At 44.6% G+C, this 23,230-nt stretch overlaps 1 protein-coding gene and 1 long non-coding RNA gene across 2 annotated transcripts; one reads left to right on the top strand and one right to left on the bottom strand.

Moving 5' to 3' along the window:
• Nucleotides 1-203: 203 nt before the first annotated feature.
• Nucleotides 204-21,502, top strand: LOC119220515 (dynein axonemal assembly factor 5). The gene is made up of 13 exons (XM_037476614.2): nucleotides 204-1,078; nucleotides 1,336-1,520; nucleotides 1,624-1,748; nucleotides 1,853-1,971; nucleotides 3,401-3,633; nucleotides 3,982-4,206; nucleotides 7,830-7,973; nucleotides 9,382-9,550; nucleotides 11,713-11,860; nucleotides 14,535-14,685; nucleotides 16,188-16,344; nucleotides 16,568-16,759; nucleotides 19,389-21,502. The coding sequence occupies exons 1-13, from the start codon at nucleotides 541-543 to the stop codon at nucleotides 19,541-19,543; spliced, it is 2,541 nt and encodes an 846-aa protein (XP_037332511.2). The 5' UTR covers nucleotides 204-540; the 3' UTR covers nucleotides 19,544-21,502.
• A 535-nt stretch (nucleotides 21,503-22,037) lies between these two features.
• LOC119220518 (uncharacterized) lies at nucleotides 22,038-23,198 on the bottom strand. Its single transcript, XR_005120597.2, has 2 exons — nucleotides 23,092-23,198; nucleotides 22,038-22,363 (listed from the first exon to the last, which is right to left on the bottom strand). It is a non-coding gene; the product is annotated as an uncharacterized LOC119220518 (long non-coding RNA).
• Between the last annotated feature and the right edge of the window lie 32 nt (nucleotides 23,199-23,230).

The following is a 23,230-nucleotide window of genomic DNA, read 5'->3' as shown; positions in this document are numbered from 1 at the left end:
CTTCTGTATTTTATTTCCTAAACTCTGCATCGTTTATTGTGTTGTTTTTAAATTTGGTTTCATTTTCCCTTTTGCTTTTATACTTTTAGTGGTTTTGAAGCACTTTTTGAATTCCTTTGTTGTTTATATGCTCTATTCACACAAACTTGAATAGTTTGATTCAAAAACTATTTTAATGGTATTGCACATGAGAATAGTCAAGCATTTTGATCATTTTGATTGATGGTTTGGTCTGTATACTAATTCTAATCAAATTGCTTTTATTGACTACATACGTTCCTACAGCCCACTGTGGCATTAATATTGTAATAATGGCATAAACCTAAGCTTAATATCAAAGGCTTAGTGTTCTTTATCAGAAATCACCAAACAAATTATTAGAACGTGTAGCATACATACATATATGAACGAAGGAGATAGATTGATGTGAAAGAGGAAGATTGTCAGTGCTAATAAAGTTTGAGATTTTGAATCGGAAGCTACCGTAAAGTAGCCGTTTGTTTGTCGCGCAGCTCGCCGGTTGTCATAACGACAGTCAAGATGGCAACTATGGCGGCCGGAGACGAACATGCTGCCTCTGAAGTATTGAGAGGACTCGCAAGACATTTAAACTGTCTGAACGAAGACAACAAGGCGACAAGAAAGAGGGCCCTTGAGCTAATCAAGAGGGAGACTGTGGACCGAGGACTTTCCAGCAGCGTCTTACAGGAAGTTTTCTCCGCCCTCCTCAAACCTCTCCTCAAATGTCTCTCAGACCCGATGGAACGATGCCGAGAAACCGCCATAGCGATGATAACAGAATTTATTCGTTGTGTCCCGAAACCGGAGGAGTCGCTGCCGTATCTCATGCCGTGTCTGGCTCATCGGCTCGGGGAAAAGGAGCTCCAGGAGCCGGCGGAGGAGCTTCGGCTGTCGGCCGTGGAGATGTTGACACTGGCGGTGGAGGTGTGCGGGAAGCATTTAGCGCCCTACCTCACGGAAATAATCCACATCCTGCAGAGAACCATCGTTGATCCTTTCCCAGATGTCCGGAGAGAAAGCTGCAAATGCACAATAAACTTTGCCAAGTGTGTTCCGGGTTAGTGAAACGTTTTCTTTTGTTTTCATTGTCTGTTGCCATGGTTATGAGGCACGCGGACTCGAGCAAACATCAGTGTTAGAAAGACTAAAACACTAGAATTGCTTCTCTTCAGCTGAATCATTTTTAGATCTCTGGAAAGATCAAAGTCATGCATACGTCTAAGAAAGAGTTACAACTTGGATGGACTGTTATCTCAATACTGCTATCAAATCACCCGGCTGGATACTAACTGAATTGAATCTCTTTCTCTTTAGAGCACTTTCACATGCAGGCTGAGAGTCTTGTTAAGCCTCTGATGCAGACGGTTTCTCATCAACACTACCGGGTACGAGTGTCTGTCATCTATGCCACAGGGGCTGTCATTCAGCACGGCACCGGGAAGAACGTGGACGACGTGCTGTCTCACCTGGCACAGAGACTGTTTGACGACTCACCGCAGGTCTGAAGTTTGAATCGCCTAATTCATGTCGGGCTGTCATATGTACGGCGAAAGAAGTTTTTATTCAATTCTACCGTCTCCCCATTTCTCCGTGATGTTGCAGGTTAGAAAAGCTGTGACAGCGGTCGTTGGTGATTGGTTACTTCACATGAGAGACCGATACTCTTATTTCCACAAACTCATCCCACTCCTCCTGAGCGGTATCAATGATGAGATCCCAGAAATAAGGTAATATGCTTTCTGCTTAGCTTTGTAATACAATGTTATATGCTATACATTGTGGTTTGTATACTTATATTTTGGGACAATGTGTTCTACATCCCCTCCAACAGACTTCTATCTGCTGATTTGTGGAGGCAGGTAGGAGCCCAGTGGGAGAAAGAGAATGAGGAAGAAATCAAGGATAAGATGGACTTTCTTCTTACCCCACCTCCCTTCTACCCACCAGGAGGTCAGTCTCTCTGAATTTGACCATGGTTCTCACACTCAGCATCAGCTGAATGCAAAGAAAAGTCATTTAAATGTATTGTTGGGGTTGCTGGTGTCAATCATCTTTATTTTCCCATTTAGTGTACATTTAACTACCTGATTGTAAGATGTATAGGTTTGAAGAAAATAATGTTTGGTGTAATTGTATGGCTTCATAGTAGTTTGTGTGTGGAGGATGCACAGTGGTAGCATTGAGATATTCTATTACTACTGAACAACGTGACTGTCTGGACACACCTGATGTTTTCCAGGTGAAATCAATTTGGCAGGGAAATCTATAGGATCAAGTTAAGACTATCATCTCACTAAACATAAATACATATAGAGACTAAAAAAATGATCAATCTAGTTAATTCTATTGGATCAACATTTGGAATTGACAAGTAATGTCTGCACATTTTACTGCAATGAATTATCTCTTTTTATTAATGCAACAATGTTGCCAAAGACATCTTAGTTTTCAGGGCGAGCACTAGCTTGGAAGAAGTATCCTTCGTACCTTCGAGTCGGGAATGAGAGTGAAACCGAACACGGTCACGACGTCTTCCCAATAAGGCCAGGCTCAGTGGTTTGTGTATTTGTGTGGGGTTATGTTTATGTGTGTGTCAGAGGTGACGTTCCTTGTCTTTGCATTTTGGTTAAATATCCTTTATGTGTCCTGCAGTTCTATATGTGACAATGTACAGGCTCTGCCTGGGGACAGGAAAGGAAAAGAAGAGGCTCTGCCGACTTCCTCTTTTGTCTTTCTCTGTCTTGCCATCGCATCATAAATCTGCTGGGCCTCCCAGTGTGAAGAGGTCACTTTCAGAGAGTGAGAGACAACCTAAAAGGGGCTTGTTTTGTCTTGTCCTGTAGTATTTATCTGATTTATGACCGTCTTCTTTTATTCTTCTCTTCCTCTCATTAGTGGGCCTATAGGAGAAAAAGAATTAGATCAGGGAGAAAAAGAGGGAGAGGAGGAGAGAGCGAGGGTTGTAGTATTTCAAATGTAGAGGGCCATTTGAGAATGTCTTCCACTTGATCTGACAAGTCCCATGTGGGGAAATCTTAATCGAAAAAAAAGTTAAAACTGTGGTAAGTTAGCTGCCAGCTGACATTTCTAACCCTGGGGAATCAGTGATATGCAGTGCGCTGTTTCATGGATCTTGTTGGATTTTGTCATCTATATTTTAGTAAACTATTTGAACAAAAAGTTTGATAGATAGATCACACACTGACAAAAATGTCTTAAAAAAAAGAAAAGATGTTGCAGTGAACTGTCATGAACATTGTGTCTTTCTGGTTGTATTTATTCACTAAAAATGTAGCCAGGCTAAGAAAAAGAAAACACCTAGTTCCACACTGCTATTGTGAGAATGAAAAGGTGAACGCGCCTCATTTCTCTCCACCAGTGGAACGTCCCGGGCTGGGCTGCAGAGAGCTGGTGCTGAGAAACCTGGGTAGGCTCGTGCCGGCCATCACCCACGACATAACTGACTGGCTGGTGCCCACACGCGTCAGGACCTCTCAACTGCTGTCTGTGCTGCTGCTCCACGCCGAGGACCACAGCACCCAGCATCTGCAGCCCCTCCTGGCCACCCTCTACTGTGCCTGCAAGGACACGGAGCGGGAAGTGGTCAGCAATGTGAGTCCCAGAGAGATCCGCGGAATGTTATACTTCATCAGGAATTTCCCTTTTTTGGATCAGCCGTGGCATTTCGTAATGCTCCGTTTTGTACAGACTCTTTGTATTCTTTTGTAATCAGTTAATACCAGACGGAATGATTCCAGGACACATCTGTTGAGCTTTAGACTGTGCCGAGCAGGGCTCAAGGACTTGGGATGCACCTGTGTACGTCGGAGTATTGTGTAGATCTTTGATGTGTGGCAGATAAAAAAAAAAAAAATTGACATCCTCCTTTACACTCCCTCATACTCACGTGTGTCTGTTTCTCACCCGTGTGTGTGTGTGTGTCTGTGTACCAACATCTAGTGCCTAGCAGCTGCTCAACTGTTGGGGACCTTTGTCCCTCCTGTTGTCCTCCTCAAGCTGCTTCTGGACCATGTGACAACCCCCTACTCCTCCTCTCACCCCTGGACCCCCCTCATGGTGCTGGCCGCGGTGCTGGGAGGCTGCTCCCGGACTCTCCTCAAACCGCATCTCGAAAAGATTGCCAACACGCTGTCGCTGCCCGAAGTCTGCCAGGAATACCAACAGGTGGGGTTGGTGGTGGATTACCGGTTTTTCACTTTTCACTTGACTCCTCCTTTGCGGTTGTTGACTGAGTTGCATGTATTGAGCATCAGTGGATGTTATTTTACAGTCTTGGGAGGTTGTTAGGTGATCTTGAAGTGTCACAGAAGACAGTGCAGCAGTCATAGTGTATATTTTTCTGCCCCATTTGTTCCTCATACTAAGTAGTTTCATACCACATCTCTTGAAAAGGGCTTTAAATTATTAGCCTGCGAGAGTTTTCAATCGCACTACTGTACTGTGAGGTCAGTGGGTCCACTGTTGCGCAATTTACAAAAATGCTGACCATGCTAAAGTGACAGTCCGGCCACATGGTGTTTTTCTAATCTAATGTCGAATGTCTCTGATCAGATCGACTCTGCTCACATGGATCGGTGAAATGTCGTCCCACAATGCAGCAGTCCTTACATTTTTCAGTTGCATTCCGTTGTATTTTTGTCTCTACTGGGGAAAAATCCCATCAGGTCAAGAGCACACTCTCCCCCCCCGCTTCCTTTTCTCTACATGTTTCCCTTTCAGAATCAAAATAACAGTTGTCTGGCAGAAGCTATTTTCTGATGCTGCCGCACTACTCACTCACCTTTACACGTGACTCCGGGCCCCCTCTCAGCGAGGCCTGCAAGAATTTCCCTCCCTGGGATAATGATAACAGACATTTACTAATTTCTCGTGACCCCTGCAAAGCCATCCTGACCCCTCTGAGCAGACGAGGCAGTACATGGGCTTTGTTTTCTTTTATAGCCATGTGGAAGGTCTCCACACAGACTCTGGTTCACCCGTAGCATTAAAAAAAATCCCTGACATTTCAAAGCCTGTCTGGTCAAGGCTGGTGATAAATGGTGGGGAAGTTCACCCCCTTGTGTCCTCCCTCATTGCTATCCGGCGGGGTCAACCGCAGAGAAAGCTAACAGGATGAGACCGTTGCCCGTTTTTACACAGATGGAGGCAGACCTCTGCTGCCCCTGTCCCTTAATCGCCATCCATCTCCCTCTGTCCTGCTGTCCGTCCCCGCTCCTAATGGAAAAACAACACAACATAGTGTTGGGATTCAAAAGCCTGGCCAGACAAAGCACCTGCAACAATCTTTGACAACAGGCAGGGTTCACAGCAGGGAGCAGTGCCACATCACTGTGTAGCTGTAAATAACTGCAGACAGGAGCACCTGCAACCCCCCCTCTCCCCCACGCTCCCTCTTCCCCTCTCTGCTGAAAGCTGACCCAGAATACTGTGCACTCCTTTAACTCAAATGCTCAATCCAACCTTCAGATCCTTCACAATATACTTGCATTTGAGTCCGGTTGAATTACCTGTGTACAAACAATAACGACAGGGAAAGCAGCGGACTCTGTAGCCTTGTATCATTTAAAAAAAAAAAAAAGAGAAATATTACAATCCTTTTTGAGAAAAGTGCATTTGGAGTTATGTGCCACTTCAGCCGTGCAGAGAGGACGAAAAAAAAATAGGTTTTACCGACAAAAGTGATGAATTATAAATAATTTTAGAGGCAAGGGGAACTGCGCGCCGGCTCTATGGGGAGTTTAGGGAACAGGATGAATATTTGAAACTGATATATGATACTTCTGTGCAACGGATTCTCTGCCAGTAGAAAAGGATTTCTTCCAAAAAACATTTTAGAGTATAAAATAAGTTGATTGAGGGTGTGAGAGAAAAGGAAAAGCGAGTCATTGTTTAGAGAAGCAACCATGTTCTGTGGAGTTAGATACGTGATGGTGTTTGCTTATGCAACGTATACAGGTGTCTTTTATTTAAAGAGGAATTCCGAAAGGGGTTTAACAAGACCCCACCATCTCTCTCTCACACACACACACACACACACACACACACACACACACACACACACACACACACAACTGACACGGCTGAGTGACGCTTTGTTGTGGTTTGTCATGGTGACAGGGGCATGACGTTATCTGCGGGGCTGAAATAAATTGTTAAACATTGTGCCAAGAGATAAGAGTGAAGGCATAAAGCAGGAGCTTGACGGTGGATTAGAAGGCGTGTTTACAACCAAGCTTGTTAACAGTAAATATGCTCTTTTGGTGCAGCTGGTTTTGAAGTGCCTGACCCACAGTAGCCAATAGAAACAGATCAGCAGGGAGAAAAGTCTGTGCACAGAGATGCTTTTGCGCTGGCGTCACATCGATCAGTGTTCGGCTGAACACGCGTGCGCACATGCCTGCCTTTTGTCATTAATGACCGCTGCATGCTGCTCGCAAACTCCACTGCAGAAGAAAGGCAGCAGAGCAAACCATACCTGACTACGAGGGGTCGACGTCTCCTGCACCGCCGCTGTGTGTTTTCCTCTTTCCGTAGCGACATCTGTAACTGTGATAGCAGTCCATCTTCTGCTATGGCTCTTTCTTTTCTTTTCTTTTCTTTCTAAGTGGAGCTGTGCGCGAGATGAATGCATCCAGTGGTGGACAGATGCGCCCCCGCTGCAAAACGAGGCCCCCGGAGCGTGCCCAGACCAATGAAACCAGGTGTATCTCCCCTAGCGCCAGGTGTCGACATTATCATTACACCGCGCCCCTCTTTCCCCGCTCTCCCTCGTTCTATCCCTCGGCCAGTCAGCCCTAATGGTTGTTTCCCCGCAAGTGTATAATATTGGCGTCCATGTTCTGCGTGTGCCTCCCACTGTTTGAGCGTTATTCCCGCTACTGGCTCCCTGGAACTCCTCGTGCGTTTATGTGCCAGTGGATTTTTTGGCCATAGAAAGGGATTTCCCATCCTCAAGGACTGCGTGAACACAGGAGTGCACAAGTTGCTGCTGCAAGTCAAGGTTGTTCAGGGCCACGTGGAGTTTGGTTTTCGCCTCGGACTGCCTCAGGAAAATGTGTTTCCACACATGGATGACACCCGGGGCTTAAGATAGGCATAACAAACTTTTTCCAGTGTGTGCGCTCGACACTCTATTGCAAAATGAGAAACATTTGCCTTGCAGACTGGAAGTCCCTCAGCGCTCTTTCCTCCTCCAAAGGCCTGCCTTTTTGCACGGATTGTCTTTACTTGGCTCCACACTTGTTTTCCTTCCACATTAATGCCAAGCTGTGCCGTGCACTTTGCCACTCAAATCTATGAAAAGATAGTGTGCCCCCTGGTGATGCAGCTTTAGTATTTTTCAAGGTGTGTTTAGAGCGATGGAACATAACAGGAGGTTGCACCGGGTATTTCTTCCTCACACACACACACTTCAGTCCTCTCTCGCTTGCACACATTTACCTTCCAAATCCTTCTCAAAACGCCACCTTCCCCTCTCATGCAGCCCTTATGACAGGCTGTGAGAAAACCGGGAAAGGGGCCATGATCCCAATGAGGGCATAGAAATTGGCCTGAGCCGCAGGTCTAAACATGAGCTCAGCACGACGCCGTTTGACAAGTGACGGCAACTCTCTCTCTCTCTCTCTCTCACACACACACACATGGAAAATTCTCACTCTGTGACGACTGGAGTGCGTCGTGGCTCATCGATAGACACGCCGAACACTCTTGGCAAATACTTCTCGCATCACTCACGTCTGTTAAAAACCAGAGGAGACAATGGGATAACGTGGCTTTCTCTTCCCCAGGTTGCGTACGTGGAGCAGCTGCTGTGCTGCGTGGACGTGCTGCTGCGTCAGTGTGAGTCAGACGCGGGCTCAGTCGGCCTGCAGCTGCTGCAGGTGTTGGTCACTGTCCAGAGTCTCTCCGCTGAGCCTCGTCTCAGCGCGAAGGTGAGACGACACATTTTGGAAGACGTGACACCAGCTACTCCGCAGCTCTATCATCACATTGGTCCTCATGTGCCAACCGGCATGTGACCTCACCCGAGTAATTCTTTAATTCTACTTTGAAATGACACTGTTTCACCCCTTGGGGGGGGATGTGTTTTCCAGCTTTTTTTTTTTATTAGAAAGGTAAGTGGGTTTTATGAAGCAGGACGGCTATTTGAGGAATGTCAGCATTTGTGCGAGTTCAAAGTGGGCTAGGCAACTGTATTATTACCCACTTAGTCAGGGGAGCTGAAATTGCACCTTTGGTGTGGAACTTTAAATCCAGTCCTAGGTGAACGGAGGCGGGTGGAAGGTGGTGGGGGAAAAGACGGCCAGAAATAGACCAAACAAAAAAACCAGATGGAGAAGGAGAGGTGGGCCGCGTGTTTCTCAGCAGGTGTGTGGTTGTCGCTCCACTCAACGCCCCCTCAGGCCACAGCCACCGAGCAACACGCAAGTCACGAGCTCCCACGTTGTGGTCAGCCTCTAAATGCAAACGGGACCAAGTGACAAGTGAAGCAAAGGGTTTCTGAGGCCGGTGCAGAGCCTCGCTGATGACAGGGAGGGGGCGAGCGGGAAGGGATTTTTTTTTTTTTTTTTACCAGACACCACATGGGCCACTAGTGTGAATGTGTGTTCATGTCCGTCTGCTTCCGTGTGTTTGTTCAGACAGGGTGCAGTGTTAGGTAAGATGAGAAGGAATGGATTAAGAAAAAGAGGAGGGAGGGAGGGAGGGAGAGAGGGGGGGGGGTGGCCTTGGGCATTCCCGGACCCAGAGAAAAAGCGCAGCTTGTTTTCCTAGAAAAAAGGGGGAACTTCTTTCCCATCAGCGGACAGCTCAGCGTTGTCTAGCTCTCTTCTGAAGGAGCCGATCTGTGACTCAGGCTTTGTCTCCGTCCCCGTCAGTCCCGGAGGGACTGTGAACGGGACTATGAAGTCCCCCAAAGGTCAGTTCCCCTGACCTGAAGAGTTGGCTAATTATTTACTCTCCAATCTTTCATCTTTCATTCGCTCCCTTCCTATCCTCCCAGCTCAGCTTTATTGGTTTGTGTGTGTGTGTCGGTTCCTGAGCCTTTGTGATATCCTGTGTATCTGTCTAGGTTCTTGTTTTTAAGTGGTTTTATGCGTAAGACCTAGTCATGTCTTCGGTGTTTTTCTTCCCATGGTTTTGCATGATAGTTTTGTGCCTTGGAGCGTGACCCGAAGGATTCCCGAATTCAGAGGAAACGGCTCTAATTGCTGAACTTGAACACAATACCCACTGCTCTGTTCACCCCAATCTGTCTCTTTGCCATAATATTTGATGTATACACAGCAAGTTTAAAAAAAAACCTGTTGTTTTTGTTCCACCTATCCCTCCCTCCTGCAGGCCTTGGAGAGTGTGCAGCTCCTGAGTAAGGTGCAGGGCCTGGACTCGACCACGGAGCTTTACAGGCAACATATGGGCCAGCTGTTGGATTGGCTGTCCGGCTCAGTGAACACCTGGTTTAGTTTCTCCCCACAGAGACTTCAACTGCATGTCATAGTCACACAATCAGGTGAGAAGTGAAAGCTGAATGTGCACAAGACATTGTCAAATCATGCAGCAGGTGCTGAGGTTTGCACATCCAGGGGCACTGTGATGGTCAAAGATACGCGGGGAGATTTTGAGAATTTGGTCTGTCGAATGACCTGTTAATGATGGGAAGACAGCCTGAACATGCTCGTCGGGTCTCTCTCACCTCAACACGTTGCAATATCCTACGGGTCATGTTTTATTAAACATTACTGCCTAGTGAAGTTTGTAATTCTTTTCTCGACCTGTTCAGACACGTATCGCATCATATTTTAAACGCCACGCTGTTCTCCTGTTCATACACGATCCATCATTGAGGCCGATCATGAACCAGAACCAGAAGCTATTAAAGCAGAAGCATTGTTTCTCTCTTGTACAAAGGATCCGGGTAGTTCATTGTTTGCAATGTTAGAAGATTGATCTTTTTTTCCCAGTAGCTGCACTCAGAAGGCACAAACAATGATTTCCTTGTAATACACCACTGCTCCTGTAAGGCAGTTAAGACAATTAGACACGTATGTGTCAATGGTGCTCGGAGCAAATGTCATCACCACGTTGATGTAAGGGCTATCAAATGACGCAGTATTTTATGAGGGACAAACTCGTGCAATAAATCGCACGCATTTTAGTTGCAATGGCTGCATGCCATTCCATTGTTGTTTTCCCCTCTGTTAGTCGGCGTGTCTCAGACTCGTCTAGAGGGGTTAGTCTGTCTCTGTCTGTGTTTGTGCTGGAGTGTGCGTGCGGGGTTAGCGGGTTAAAAAGCGGTGACCCTGCCTTTTGGTGTTGAGACTTCACATTAACTCCCTTTTCACCATATAATCCTCCGTCATCAGCACCTCCATGTGCCACGCTTTCATCTCCATCGCTGTCTCCCTCCTCCCGCTCTCTTTCTAACTGACCGGGCCACTGGGTAACCCTCTAATCCCTCCCGCGCGCACACACCGTTTCACACACGGTCCCACGGCTAACTGACCGGTCCATTCCCAGTCCACTCAGCGAGCCCCTTGCAGGGTCACGACATCAAACGGCACCGCCGGCCGCCTGCTCTTGACCTTAGCCTGGATCAAGGCTACTTTGAAGCTCTTTGTGTGTGTGTGTGTGTGTGTCTGTGTGTTATCTGAGCATGGTGAATGCTGCTCTAAGCTTCCTCTGGTTCGTGGCTACTGATCTTCGGTCTATAAACGTGCCCAAAGGACCTGATTACGGCCAGCCCAAAAGACGGCGCGTGGCCGCTTTTGATTCGGGGGGGAAATCTGCCCTCCGCTGAACAATCGACAGTCGGCTCGTCATTTGTCAACGGGGCATTGGTCATTTTTCCTCTTCTCACACACTGTGTACACACGGGGACAGGGATAGTTATTGCCCCCTCGCAGTCCTTCGTCCTTCAAACGGTGGGAGAATGTCTGATCCATTGTGTGAAATCTGGAGCGCCTCGCTCAAGGACAGGATACAAGTTTACAGACGCACTCCTCGGGTGTGTTTCTATGTCTTTTTTTTCTCTTTGCCTTGTCACACCCGTAGATGGTGTGTGTGTGTGTGGCAACCTCTCGTTAAAGGACACACACTTTTGATTCACACATTTCCTTCTGATAAAATGTCTCTCCTGTCTGTTTTCCCGTATCTCTTTCTAACGTTGGTTGCCACCCTCAGACAGTGTCAGGATTTCCTCTGTCTCCTCTCACGTCTGAACAATTCAGTCCAAACAGGGCATGGACACTGTTATCACTCATTACACGCAGATTACTATATATAGCTCTGTAAACATGCAGGCAGGCGGCTGGTGGCTGGTGGGTGGCTGGATTGGTTTAGGCAGGAGTAGAACTGGGAATAGAGTATAGAAGTGTGTCACACAGGGACCTTTTTTTATGTTTCAATAACAAGCCATCTGGGCTGTACTAAACATAAAATGTCTCAAGTCTTTGCGCACCTTTTTTAAACATAGGTTCATGCACTGCTGAGGTGACACTGAAAATAACGTTGAATAGATTCGGTTTGATCTTATCGTTACCATATTGCAATAGTTCGGATTAGTGACTTTTGAGTCTTTTTTCTCCCCTCATTTCCTATCTATATACTGTAAACTTTCCAATCAATGGCACACAATGCCAAACATTAACAGCAATGGGGATATTTCTTATATAGGTCCAGTTATTGGAGAGTTTGTGTGCCAGTTGATGCCTCTGCTGACCAGCTGCCTTCAACCGGACAGAGACCCAGAGTTGAGGATGAACATCTTCACAATGCTTGCCAAGTTGCTACTAGATGCATCCAACACACTGGATTCTAAGGGGTGAGAAGGACACACACACACATACACACACACACGGTTAAACAAAGACACCCAGACAGGCTGCTACGTTGCACGTTGTTTTTTTTTCCTGCCATTTCACTAGTGCATAATGTTACATTGGGCTTTAATTGTTTTATGTTTTCTCAGCTCACATTTTCAGAATAAACCTCACATTAAACTACATTAGTACCACACCCGCTAGGGGTCCTAATTGGAAACGCATACGAGCAAGCGGAGCAGAGTAACCCCATCCGCTTATTAAGGACCTAATAAATTCAGACGGATGATGATTGGGGTGTGTATAATACGTGTTCACTTCAGCATACATGATAATGATAAACCTCATTAACAACACCCCAAAGACTTTCTTTGGGAGTCTCGGGTTAGAATTTCTCAAATTAGTTAATCACTCCCCTAGTGAACACAAAAGGCAAATGGTATCTGAATCGCTCCTCTGGGATTTAGCAGCAGCTTGTGGTGGTTGACTGATGAATAAAGAACCAGCCTTCAGGCCGGGCTCAGCGCTCTAATCTGAGGGAATGCATTAAACTTGAGGCCCTCATTGGGTCCCAGTGAGCAGAGCAGCTGCTGCTGTCGATCAGAAAGACAAATCTTTTCTGTTGGGGTTGCCATAGAGACATTTGTGGGCGGTGTAAATAATCCTAACCCCGGAGTCAAACAGTCAATGGCTTCTGCGCGTTTCTATTGGTTAATAAGAGGGATGGCTTTTGGCATGAGCCTGGCACCAGAGTAAAGACAAATTTATATCCTCGTCAGTGAAAAATGTCTATAAACATAGTTTAAGTAGAAACTGCCACATCTGCCAAAAATGTTGAAATTGGAACTTCGCTTTCATCATTATTTTATCCATAAAGTGTATTTGTGACAAAAGGAGCCTCTGTCTCTTTGCCGCTCCCAGAGTGGCCACCTGTGCTACTAAGTGCCTCCTTCATTCCTCAGACGTATCTCCGGTAATCACAGAACCATCAGAAGACTCAAATCTTTTGAAGGCGTAACATGATTTCTACCAAATGCTTAACTTATGGGGATGTGCGGTTCGGTCTGCCGTGATGTTTCACTTCATACTCCTCTTATCCCTCCATTCAAGATTTATGGCCAGGGCTTGCTCAGCAGATTGTGGGCCACCCACAAACACGCACTGTATGTCATCAAGAGGGCAATGATAGTGCTACAGAAAACTCTTTGTTCTTCAACAAAAATGACATAATGACAGCTCCACTATGGAGCGAGCAGAAAGGGAAAGTAAAGTATGTGTTCACATAAACGTTCCTTTCATCCACACACACACGCGCATAATGCTTTGTTTCATGTGGATTTGATGTGTTGTGATTACAAAGCACAAATGTGAAATTTAAGTAGAAGGTGATGTGTGACAAATTAAAGTTCACTGTGTCAGACAATAATCTTTGGCCACTTACAAGACCTATAAGAGGGTGCTTTCATGTGTGGGTGAACAGCAACGGTCTTAATTTCAGCTTTTGAAGACAAAAAAAAAATCAAATTGGCTCATCTAACATGTGGTTTCTCTTCACATATCTAAGATAACATAGAACAAGAGAACGCAAAGCGGATCCAATTCTGCATTCATCAAAAACGACACTGTATCCCTGAATCATGACGTCTAGATATTGGCAGGTAATTGAATCAGTTTACCGAAAGTCCTACTTCAAGACTTAAAGAAGGAATGGAGAATGTACATCGCATTACTAAGAGGGATGTTTTGCACAATCTGCCAAGAAATGGCAAAGAAATCAGAGGATGTTCAACATATGTCTGTTCCGGTGTTATGCAACATACGAACCAAATTATTTACACTTGTCAAATAATATGGAAGAACTGTTAAGAACTGTTTTTGGCAACAGTGCATGATAACACCATAACATGGCTTTTCTAACCAAATTTTCAATATATTTGATTCACCTCTCAATCCTACTCAATGACTCATTTACTTGTTAGACTGTGAATGTTCTGCTGTGAGTGAGCTTGTGCGTGCTTTGTGACCGACACAGAAGTGCAGATATCTCTACTGGGTAGACACGCATGAGGCAACTGAATTCCCTGGAAATGTGTGTGTGCATAGCTGTGAACAGACACACAAGATCAAAGTAAAGTCACACTCGCTCTTTTTTTTTTCTTTTTTTTTTCCTTCCTTTGGACATCATCTTCGCCACGCAGAAAAATGTGTCTCCATCTCCTGATGACCTTTCAACACCTGTCAAGAAGAAAAGACTGAAGGAGAGCGGCAGCACTCGGTGCTGTCTGTGTTAGTGGCGCACAGTCGCCCCCTACTGGCACATGAACATTACAGCACGTTTCAGCCAATGAATACCATGAAAAGTTAGTTGTTGCACCAACTGAGCAGTTTCAGGCTAGAGGTTCCTACTAGAGCTAGAGGAGGCCTAGCTGTTACCGCTCCTCGCCTTCGGCTTTCCCTCAACTACCCGCCTCCCTTTCTTTTCTGCCTTACATCTAGTGTAGGACAGTAACTGGAGTATAGCAATGTCATCACGGATTACAACCTCCACGGACAACCTGGAGGTCACAAAAAAACACTGACCTCCAGGTTGTACCTGCCTGGATACGCTCCAGCCCCATCCCCCCCGCCCTGCGCTTCGGTTGATTCTCAATATTCATTCTCTCTGCCTCCTTCCAGGCTTTTCCGCGATGAGTCCCAGAAGTTCCTGCTGGACATCTTGCTTCCCAACCTGGTGTGGCGTGCGGGTCGTACTGCTGCTGCCATCCGCACCTCCGCCCTCAGCTGTCTGCTGGCCCTGCTGCATGGAGGGGCCATCACACCGGGACAGGTACATGCACACGCGTAAACGCACATAAAGTGAGCTCCAGATATATAAGGTCTGCAGTAGTACATACTCCTGATCCGATCTGCAGGCACACTTTTTATTGACTCTGCTCTAAAGGAGAATATGTGGTTGTGCATTCTTTGAATCCAACAGGAGTTCAAATCAACTTCACATTCTCTGCTTTGTCCGTTTCACATGAAAAGAGACGGTCCCACTTGGTCTTTTTGGAAAATGTATCCGCCATCTTTCTCCGGCTGAAAAGAGTTGGCCCGCGGCAGGTAGCAGGTGTACGTGGGGGCAAGCGGGTTCACATACCTTTCGGTCCCTCAGGAACAGTGCTTCCCCTGTTCTGGGCCCTCTGTTGTACGTAGGAACCGTCAGCGGGACCCTTCCCGTGCACCTGCCTGTCCGAGCATGTGCCCAGTTACAGCAATTGTGCTCCCACAGCCGTGCACGTGTGACCGCGCTTGCACTCGCGCGTGCAGAGTGACCGGTTTGAACCGTCTCTCTCACACACACGTATTCCGTCCACACGTCTTTTACTACATGCGCAGCAAGCAGCTGGGGAGACACGTATGGGTGTGGGTGTTTGATCCAACTTTTGATACCTAATGGCACCCAAACGTCCCCTCACTAAAGGAATAATGGGAACGAGGTGGCTAAAACGTGTCTGTGTTACCTTCCAAGTGTTAAGTTTACACCATAGCTGAAATGACCGTGTCCTGATGGGTAAAACAACGGAGGGTTATGTGTTGTTTCCACAGGTTCATTTCCAAGGACGTTGTTTCCTCACGACTCCCTGTGAAAAGAATTAGCAGCTGCAGTTAGATTGTCACTGATGTAATGCCGGATCCCTCCTTTGCCAAGTTTTACTGCTCTTTCTGTCTCATTCCCCTCCCTCTTCCCTTTGCTCGTTTTTTTTTTTTTTTTTTTTTTTTTTTATTGTTTCCCGCACGGTTTTGATTGCAAACAGGCGTGGGGGGGGGGTAGGGAGGGAGGGAGGGAGGGGGCGGCAGGACAGAGGTTTTAGCCATTACCTCTTGGCGTGTAGGTCCGTGTGCTCAGCCTCACCTTGTTTGTCCATTTCCTCTGGTTCTCATCTGTTGGTGTGATGAAAACATCGGTCCACGCTGTTCTTCTGAAGCCGGACCCAATGACCGTCTGTATAAACTAATCCAGGCCTGATGCCGACTAGTCACGCTCGAGGGGATATTTCACTTGGATACAAAAGAAATGGACAAATCATCAAAGAGAAGTGTGGAAACCGTTCATTGAGTTTTCCTGGGAACGTGTCGCCACCTTCACTAATGCACCTTGTCTTTTCTTGCTCTCTTGGTTGATAACTAAATTTAAAGGCAGTTCAGATGTATTTTTTTTTTTTGTTGCATTTTTTCCCCATTCTGGTAATCCCTGCAATACATGAAAAAGATCTTAACTATGACACAACAGCACCAAACGGCTTTAATCTCCATTCAATAGATTTGAATGCTCGTCTCTTTGTGCAGTTGCTCTGCCTGGAAGAGAAAGTGAGCCCCTACGTGTTGTCGGCCCTGGAAGAAGACTCTCAGATGGGCAGACTGTTGGCTTGTCGCTCCCTATCGGCATTACTCCAACTCATAGGAACCGATCTGCACCCAGAGGCCCTCAACAAGATTTATCCCAGTAGGTGTCGAATAAACACAGAAGTATGTGTTACAAGGATGCTGAAATGTACTTTTATTCTGAGAAATCACATTTCCCAATTATTGCAAAACATTGTGCTCGATATGTCGGATGCCAGAAAAGTTGCAGTTGAATATTTGACGCTCAAATTGGCCTTAACATGAAATAGGAAAACTTTGCATACCTGATCCACTTTCTGTGTGCGGGTGTCCGTCCTCCACAGTGCTGCTGAAGCGCCTGGACGACAGCAGTGAGGAAGTGCGCAGCGTTGCCCTGCGGGCCGTTGGCCTGTGGCTGTCCTGCCTGACCGGAGACTACAACCCGGAGGTCTGGGCTTCTCATCTGCAGCTCCTCTTCCAGCAGCTCCTCCTGCACCTGGACGACCCCAACGGCTCCGTCCAGGCCCAAGTGCTCGGTGAGGTTGAAGCGGGGGAGGGGGGTTGGGTATGTTGTTAATGATAAGGGAGGATGTGTGATTAAAAGTGCTGTGGGTAACAACGAATATGAAGTTTGTATATTAGAAAAGATTTACTCACTGTAGCTTTTCCATCATCCATCAACTTTTTTAGTAGTTTTCCTTTAATGGTCCTTAATACTCCTGCTGATAAGAATGAGGAGGGGCGACTGAGGATTACATCATGTTTAAAAAAGGAGAAACACCCTCATATATTAGAAGCATTATACTTTGATACAGACCATGTGACCGGAAAGCTCTGATATATAATTGATGATGATCCGCGGACTGACCAGTTATACTCCAGGCCCCGGCGTAAGGAGGATGAGAGGAACTGGGGGGAATCCTGCGTAAAACACTTCACTATTTCTTGGCCCGCTGCCAGAAGATTCCAAGTTTTTTTTTTTTTTTCTTCTTACATACTCTATCACCAAAAGCAGCTCTAACAATTCCTTCCGCCAAAGCACACCCTTAGGGGCTGAATAGGAGGTGATCCTTGAGTAAAAGACAAGATCCAGATTCAGATAAGGACCCACATGAGAGAGACACTTCACAGGTCAATATGTGAGCCCTGGTATCTGATTAACTCCGTGCTTGTGCACCTGGGGCGAGACAGGGCCGTTTGTGTTCAAATCACTGCTCCTCCACCTCGGAACTCTCTCTCCCCCCCCCAACAGACAGCAGCTAATGTCCACCACATGGGGTCCCATCTTTTCCTCCTCTTTCCCTCCTCTTGACGGCCATGTTAGAAAGAGAGCTTTAGAAAGCCTTCAAAGCATTTTGTGCTGATGCAATTTGTTATCGAAGTGTTGGTGTCCGTGACTGCAGAATACCTCCTATAGACCAGCCTCTGTCCACATGCTTGTACAGCTGTATTTATTACACTTGGACACTCAGGATTAGCTTTGAAGAACGATACTGAAATTCTGTATATTCCAGTTTAAACATGAAAGGGATCTTCTTCTTCTTTTTAGATTTGGTCTGTGGTCTCAACTCATGATTTATGTCCAGCATGAGTTGAGCTCCAGAGCTTGCAATAGGTCACTCATAAAAGTTGCAAGGAAAAATATACATCTGTTTATATCTGAGACAAAAACCATTATTTAATTGATCTTGCTTACAAGTATTGTCTGTTTTCTTGATATCGAAGAGCTCATCTGTCATCAAAAACCAAATCAATAAGGAACAACATATAGCACTGGGTGACATGTTACTTTATTAAGATGAACGTGAGCTCTGTACTTTAGTCTTAATTTGAATCTCTGTCCTGCTGCTGCAGATAATCACCCCAGCCCTTGTGTGCCTGTATGTTAAAGAGAAAATGATTGTTAAGCATCACCAATGACCTCCGAGTGTTTCTGGATTTGACCAAAACAGTGTAAAGATACACACATGAGCCATTGTGCGTCCCCCAGTTCTTCATGTGATCTCCATGAAGAACAGTAGATTCGCAGCCAACTCGGAGTCCGTTGGTGAATGCGATGACTTCACATGTTGCTGAGTGATCTCCTGTATCTGGTGTGGAGGCATTCCTCCTTTTGAGCGGTTGTTTGAAGCTTCCTTCGTCTTTTTCTCCTCGTGCTCTTTCTTTCTTTCACTCTGTCTTTCTTTGTTCCTTTTGTAATAGTTAATCCCATTCTTGTGCTTCTTGGATTTCAAACGCATATCTGCGAAGTGGTTTGATTTGTGCAGCGTGTCATGACGGCGTCAACCCCCCCTCCCCCCTCCCCTCCCCTCGCCGCCTGCCTGCATCTCTTCCCTCCATCTCACACTCTTCTAACCCCTCTTGCCCACCCTAATAATCCCGACGTCCCCGCCGCTACCTGCTCCATCACGCAGACTGGTTGGCACGGGTGGAGCTCACTTCTCACAAGTCATCATTGTTCTCTTTGATTTCACCCCCCCCCCCCCCCCCCCACCCCAACTTCCATCCCATCCCAGTGCAGTGTACACAAAAGCTGAAAATCCCCTCCATCTCCTTGAAGAACAAAGGCCGGTGTCGGGTGATGAGTTTACATGAGCTGACTTATCCAGAGATATGGCGCGCCGCCACTGGAACAGCACTTTTGCATTGTGGTTTTACCGAAGCATTTACCCATTGAAAGCAATTCGAGTAACTCGATATACTTCAGCAGAAGGTGTGGGAACAGTAGGAGGAAAATATTTGTAGAGCGAATTGTGAGCTCCCAGTGGAGGTTCATGACTGCCATCTGCTGGCGTCATAGCGGCTTTCGGACTTTGTTAGAATAAACTTCAAATCAAAATAAATTATATTATAATATTATAAAAATAATTATATTTCTGTAGAAACTAAAGTTAATTCAAGAACTATCTTATGTTTTGTGCCTGAATGTGAATGCAATTGTTTTACCTGAGCATTTGAATTTGAGAGAAACTCTTCCTTCTCTTCTAGTTGTAAGAATTGATAGAAAGGCATCAGAGCAGCCATGACTAGACCATCAACTCGTTTGGTACTTGTTTGTGTGCTATTTATGGTGAAACTTCATTTTTGGAGTTCGTCTCTGTTTTCTCTTTCATCTCTTTCGGCTGTTATATATATATATTTTTTTTTTAATCTGTCCGTGTCCAGAGATTCTGAAGAACGGCAGCTCGGTCCACCCGGCTCTCCTGAGAAAGGAGACGGAGGCCGTGAGAGACCAACAGCGGAGTCCTCTTTACTGCGACCAGCTGCTCCAGCACCTCGGCCTCCTGCCCGCTGACACCCCAGCAGAGCGTCCGGAGTGAGAGGAAGTCAAAGAGCTCTCTTGCTTTCAATTGTACAACATTGATGGGAAAAAAAACCTCTAACAACATGATGGTCATTTTACAAAGGAGCATTTCTTCTGAAGGACTTGTTACATATGAAACCAAACGACTTGACGTAATTGAATTAACTCTCCTGTGGGTGAGTAGATGACTTATTTTGTATTTATGGTCAAATTTTTCAATATTCCTGTTGATGCAGAATATCTCCTTGAACATTTTCTTCAAGGACAGTTTTTCGGCGTTCATTCCTGTTAATGTAATCCTTCACAATTCTTGTTTATTGCTTGGGGGTTGTTTTTAAATGTCTTTGTGAACTCCTCCATTCGATGTTCACCATCCTGCAGATGGTGCTGAGCTAAGATGGGTCATGTGTTTGTTCTCTTTAAAAAGTTATTTTTTTCTTCTTTAGATTCTTAACTATTGATGTGTAATACAAATTACAATCAAATAAATCAATTCTTTAAAATATTGAGTGAAACCATTATTAAATAGTACATGACATTAACTCGCGTGGATAGTTTCTAAGCAAAGTGTGGAAATTACAATACACTTGACAACGGAATCCCAGAAGGCTGCTTTTTGAAGTAAAACATTATTTATTTAATTCCAACAATACTGAACAAGCCACTACTGCCTAAACTAACCACAACTGGTTATCCAAACAGATGTTGAATTAGTTAATTATCCATTAACTAATGCAAAACTCAAATAATATCCTACAATATCAAAACACATTTGGGGGGGGGGAATTGATGACAGAGTAATTTTCTATTCTTAAATATTGATAAATGAAGAAAAAAATGTGCTCCAGCAGAAGGCGCACTTTTCTCATGCAGGGTGTTGAGTGAGAATTTTTCTAACAGTTAAAGAAAATACTGCATTAAATGAACATCGATTTAATTTTAGATGCACGCTATGGAAGGATGTGGAAGGTCAGCGTGTATTCAAAGTGCATTAATTCATTAGGTGACTATCAACAGCATTCTTCAATACATCAAAGTAAGTTCTTGATGAAAGTACAATGCTCTGGGAAATGATCAACAGTTTGATTAATCTATAACTATTAGCACCACCCAGTCTAAAGGTTTGTCAACCAAATTTAACACACTCACCACCGTTGACAAGTACAAACCCAGAACTCCTCAAATAGTGACGGTTGATCACCAGGCTTTCTGCTCACATCAATGTAAAACCCAACATGTCAGAGCAACTGCATGGTTGAAAAAGCCAGATAGTTAATGAGGATGGATCAAACAAACACAGGATTTTTATCACAGTGTTTGTGAGTAAAGTGAGGGCTAGTAACAAAAGGAACTAGTTAGTTAATAAGTAGTGGCGTTCATAGTTTGAAGCTTTGGGCCACTGACAAAGGGTCAGAATTTTGAAGGTTAGTTTGTGTTTTTATTTGAGTTTTGCATCAGTTAATGGATAATTCCATTTCTTCAAAAAGCAGCTTTCTGGGATTACGTTGTGCAAGTTTTTTGTGATCATATCCCAGTTTTGTAGTCAAATATTTCGAAAAAGCATATCAAGGACTGCAATAAATCATTAAAACGTATCGTCATCTGTTCCATTTGTTTAAAGGTTTCCTCACTACGGGGATAAGAAGCTGTCATCTTCTCAATTTCAAAGAAAAGCTGCCAATTCGACAAAAGGACCTTGAAGACTGAAGCTCCTTTGACTTAGAGTCAAAAATGTTTTGGCAGCCATTTCTCAAGTCAATAACTAAAAAATTCACAATTATTGACATCACAAAAACATCATTTTACAACATTTTTCGGGGGGTCACATGTCAATTACAAAGTTTTATTTCATTTAATTTAATTTTCAGTTACTCTGCATATTAATAGTGGCATTGCTTTCTGATTAGCTGATGAATTCCCTTTAAAAGAAATTAAAATGGGAGTGAGTTATACTAGAACGACTTTGTTGTTTTCCAGTGTCTGTGTCAGTGACTGAATCGACACCAAAGCAGTCGATCTCAATTGTGTCTAACTGTCTGTGGTAATCATTTTTTTAAACATTGATGTTTGATGTTTAAATTGTCAGAGAGAGAAAAGTCAATTCATGCTTCAGTGTTTTGTGATCTATCCCTCACGCTAGAATTGGAGACAGTTTTACTGAAATTAATTATTTAAATTGTGGCGCTGTATTTAAATAATTGTATTAAATAATCTAATCATTTTAAATTCCCTCACGACTGACGGCACACAGCTCATGAGGTGAAGGCGTGCGGGTGAAGCCCTCTTGACAAATTTCCCGTCCTTGTCCAAGAAATGGGCAGGATTAAAGGTGCGTGGGCTCTCCCACTCACTCTCATCCCACAAAACCGATGTCAAAAGAGGAAACACGGGGGTCCCCTTGAGAAAGACACATTGATCATGATTACAATGTTTTAAAATGCAGTATGAACTAGTATCTTTAAGCAGCTTTCCAGATGCATAATTCAGCATTACCTTGACAACGGTTTAACTTTTGTTTTGTTTTGGGGTAAAAAGAGGGTTATTGTCTGATCCACATCCAGGAGCAGAAGGTGGTGGTAATGCACCAATAAGATGAATGCCCACCGCCATAAAACAACAAAAAGGTAAGCAGTATTCTTCTTCTTCTTCTTCTTTCTTATGAAATAGCCCTGAAAAGTCACATCTGTGCTGGTGTGATGAGGAATAGCGATGGGAAGTATATTAGCAAATCTCTGTGTCTCATGGATGACAGCGTCAGCAAAGGGCAGGATCTTCCGGTCCTCTGCCCTCACCTGACGGTCTCCAACCACCCTGCTCAGCTCCGCCTGGACCTGGTCTGGAAATGACCAAATAAATAGAAAAGACACAGTGACTAAAAACAAAGCAGCAGTTAAGCATTGTTTAATCACCAATTCTCTAGAAAGACTAAAGTGATTACTTTTGACTAAACTCCCAAGAACTAAGTCCTTTGATTGAATACAGCTCACAACACGTTGCTATTGCTATATACAATTTTAAAAAGCCATATTTAAATCACTACAACATTAGTCTCCACAGATAGAAACACATTAAATCAGTTTCGAGTGCACTTATTCCAGTACTGCCTTAAAAAAAACTTCTAGAATAAGATCTATAATCACATACAGTGTGATTCTTTCATTTGCTGCAAAACCCGAACCTGCTATCGACCATTTTTTACTTTTAACCTTTGCCTATATAAATGGTAATAATATCAAACTGCAGTAAATTGACAAAACATGTTATATCCAACAGTACAATCATCAACTCTAATCGAAATATGAATTAAATATCTCATTCCTAAAACAATACATATACAAAAGTTTCTAAATGCCTTCCAAAGAGAGATAGCTGAGAGGAGCACTATACATTGAGTGGTCTTTCATGCTTTTAGGCAGGGGTGTACCGATTTAACTTTTCAGTCCCAATGCTGCCGTCTATTTAATAAGTTGAAACTGGGATAAAATCATCAAATCCACGGGTGATTCCACACTTTCAACAGCAGTGTATGTTCAGTATATGGTCAATTTTTTAATGCTTTCTTACCTCATAAAGTGTGGATATTCGTGATGATTCGTCATATCACCTGTTAATCAAGCTCCCTGCGAAGGGTCAATTGCATGCTTAAAAAAGAGCATAACGGTTAAAGCCCCGCCCATTTCAAGACAATCCTTCATACTTCCGG

The sequence above is a fragment of the Pungitius pungitius genome, chromosome 12 (assembly GCF_949316345.1).
Source record: "Pungitius pungitius chromosome 12, fPunPun2.1, whole genome shotgun sequence".
NCBI classification, from domain to species: domain Eukaryota; kingdom Metazoa; phylum Chordata; class Actinopteri; order Perciformes; family Gasterosteidae; genus Pungitius; species Pungitius pungitius.
Note: the sequence above shows the minus strand (reverse complement) of the source record. Positions and strands in the feature narration are given on the sequence as shown.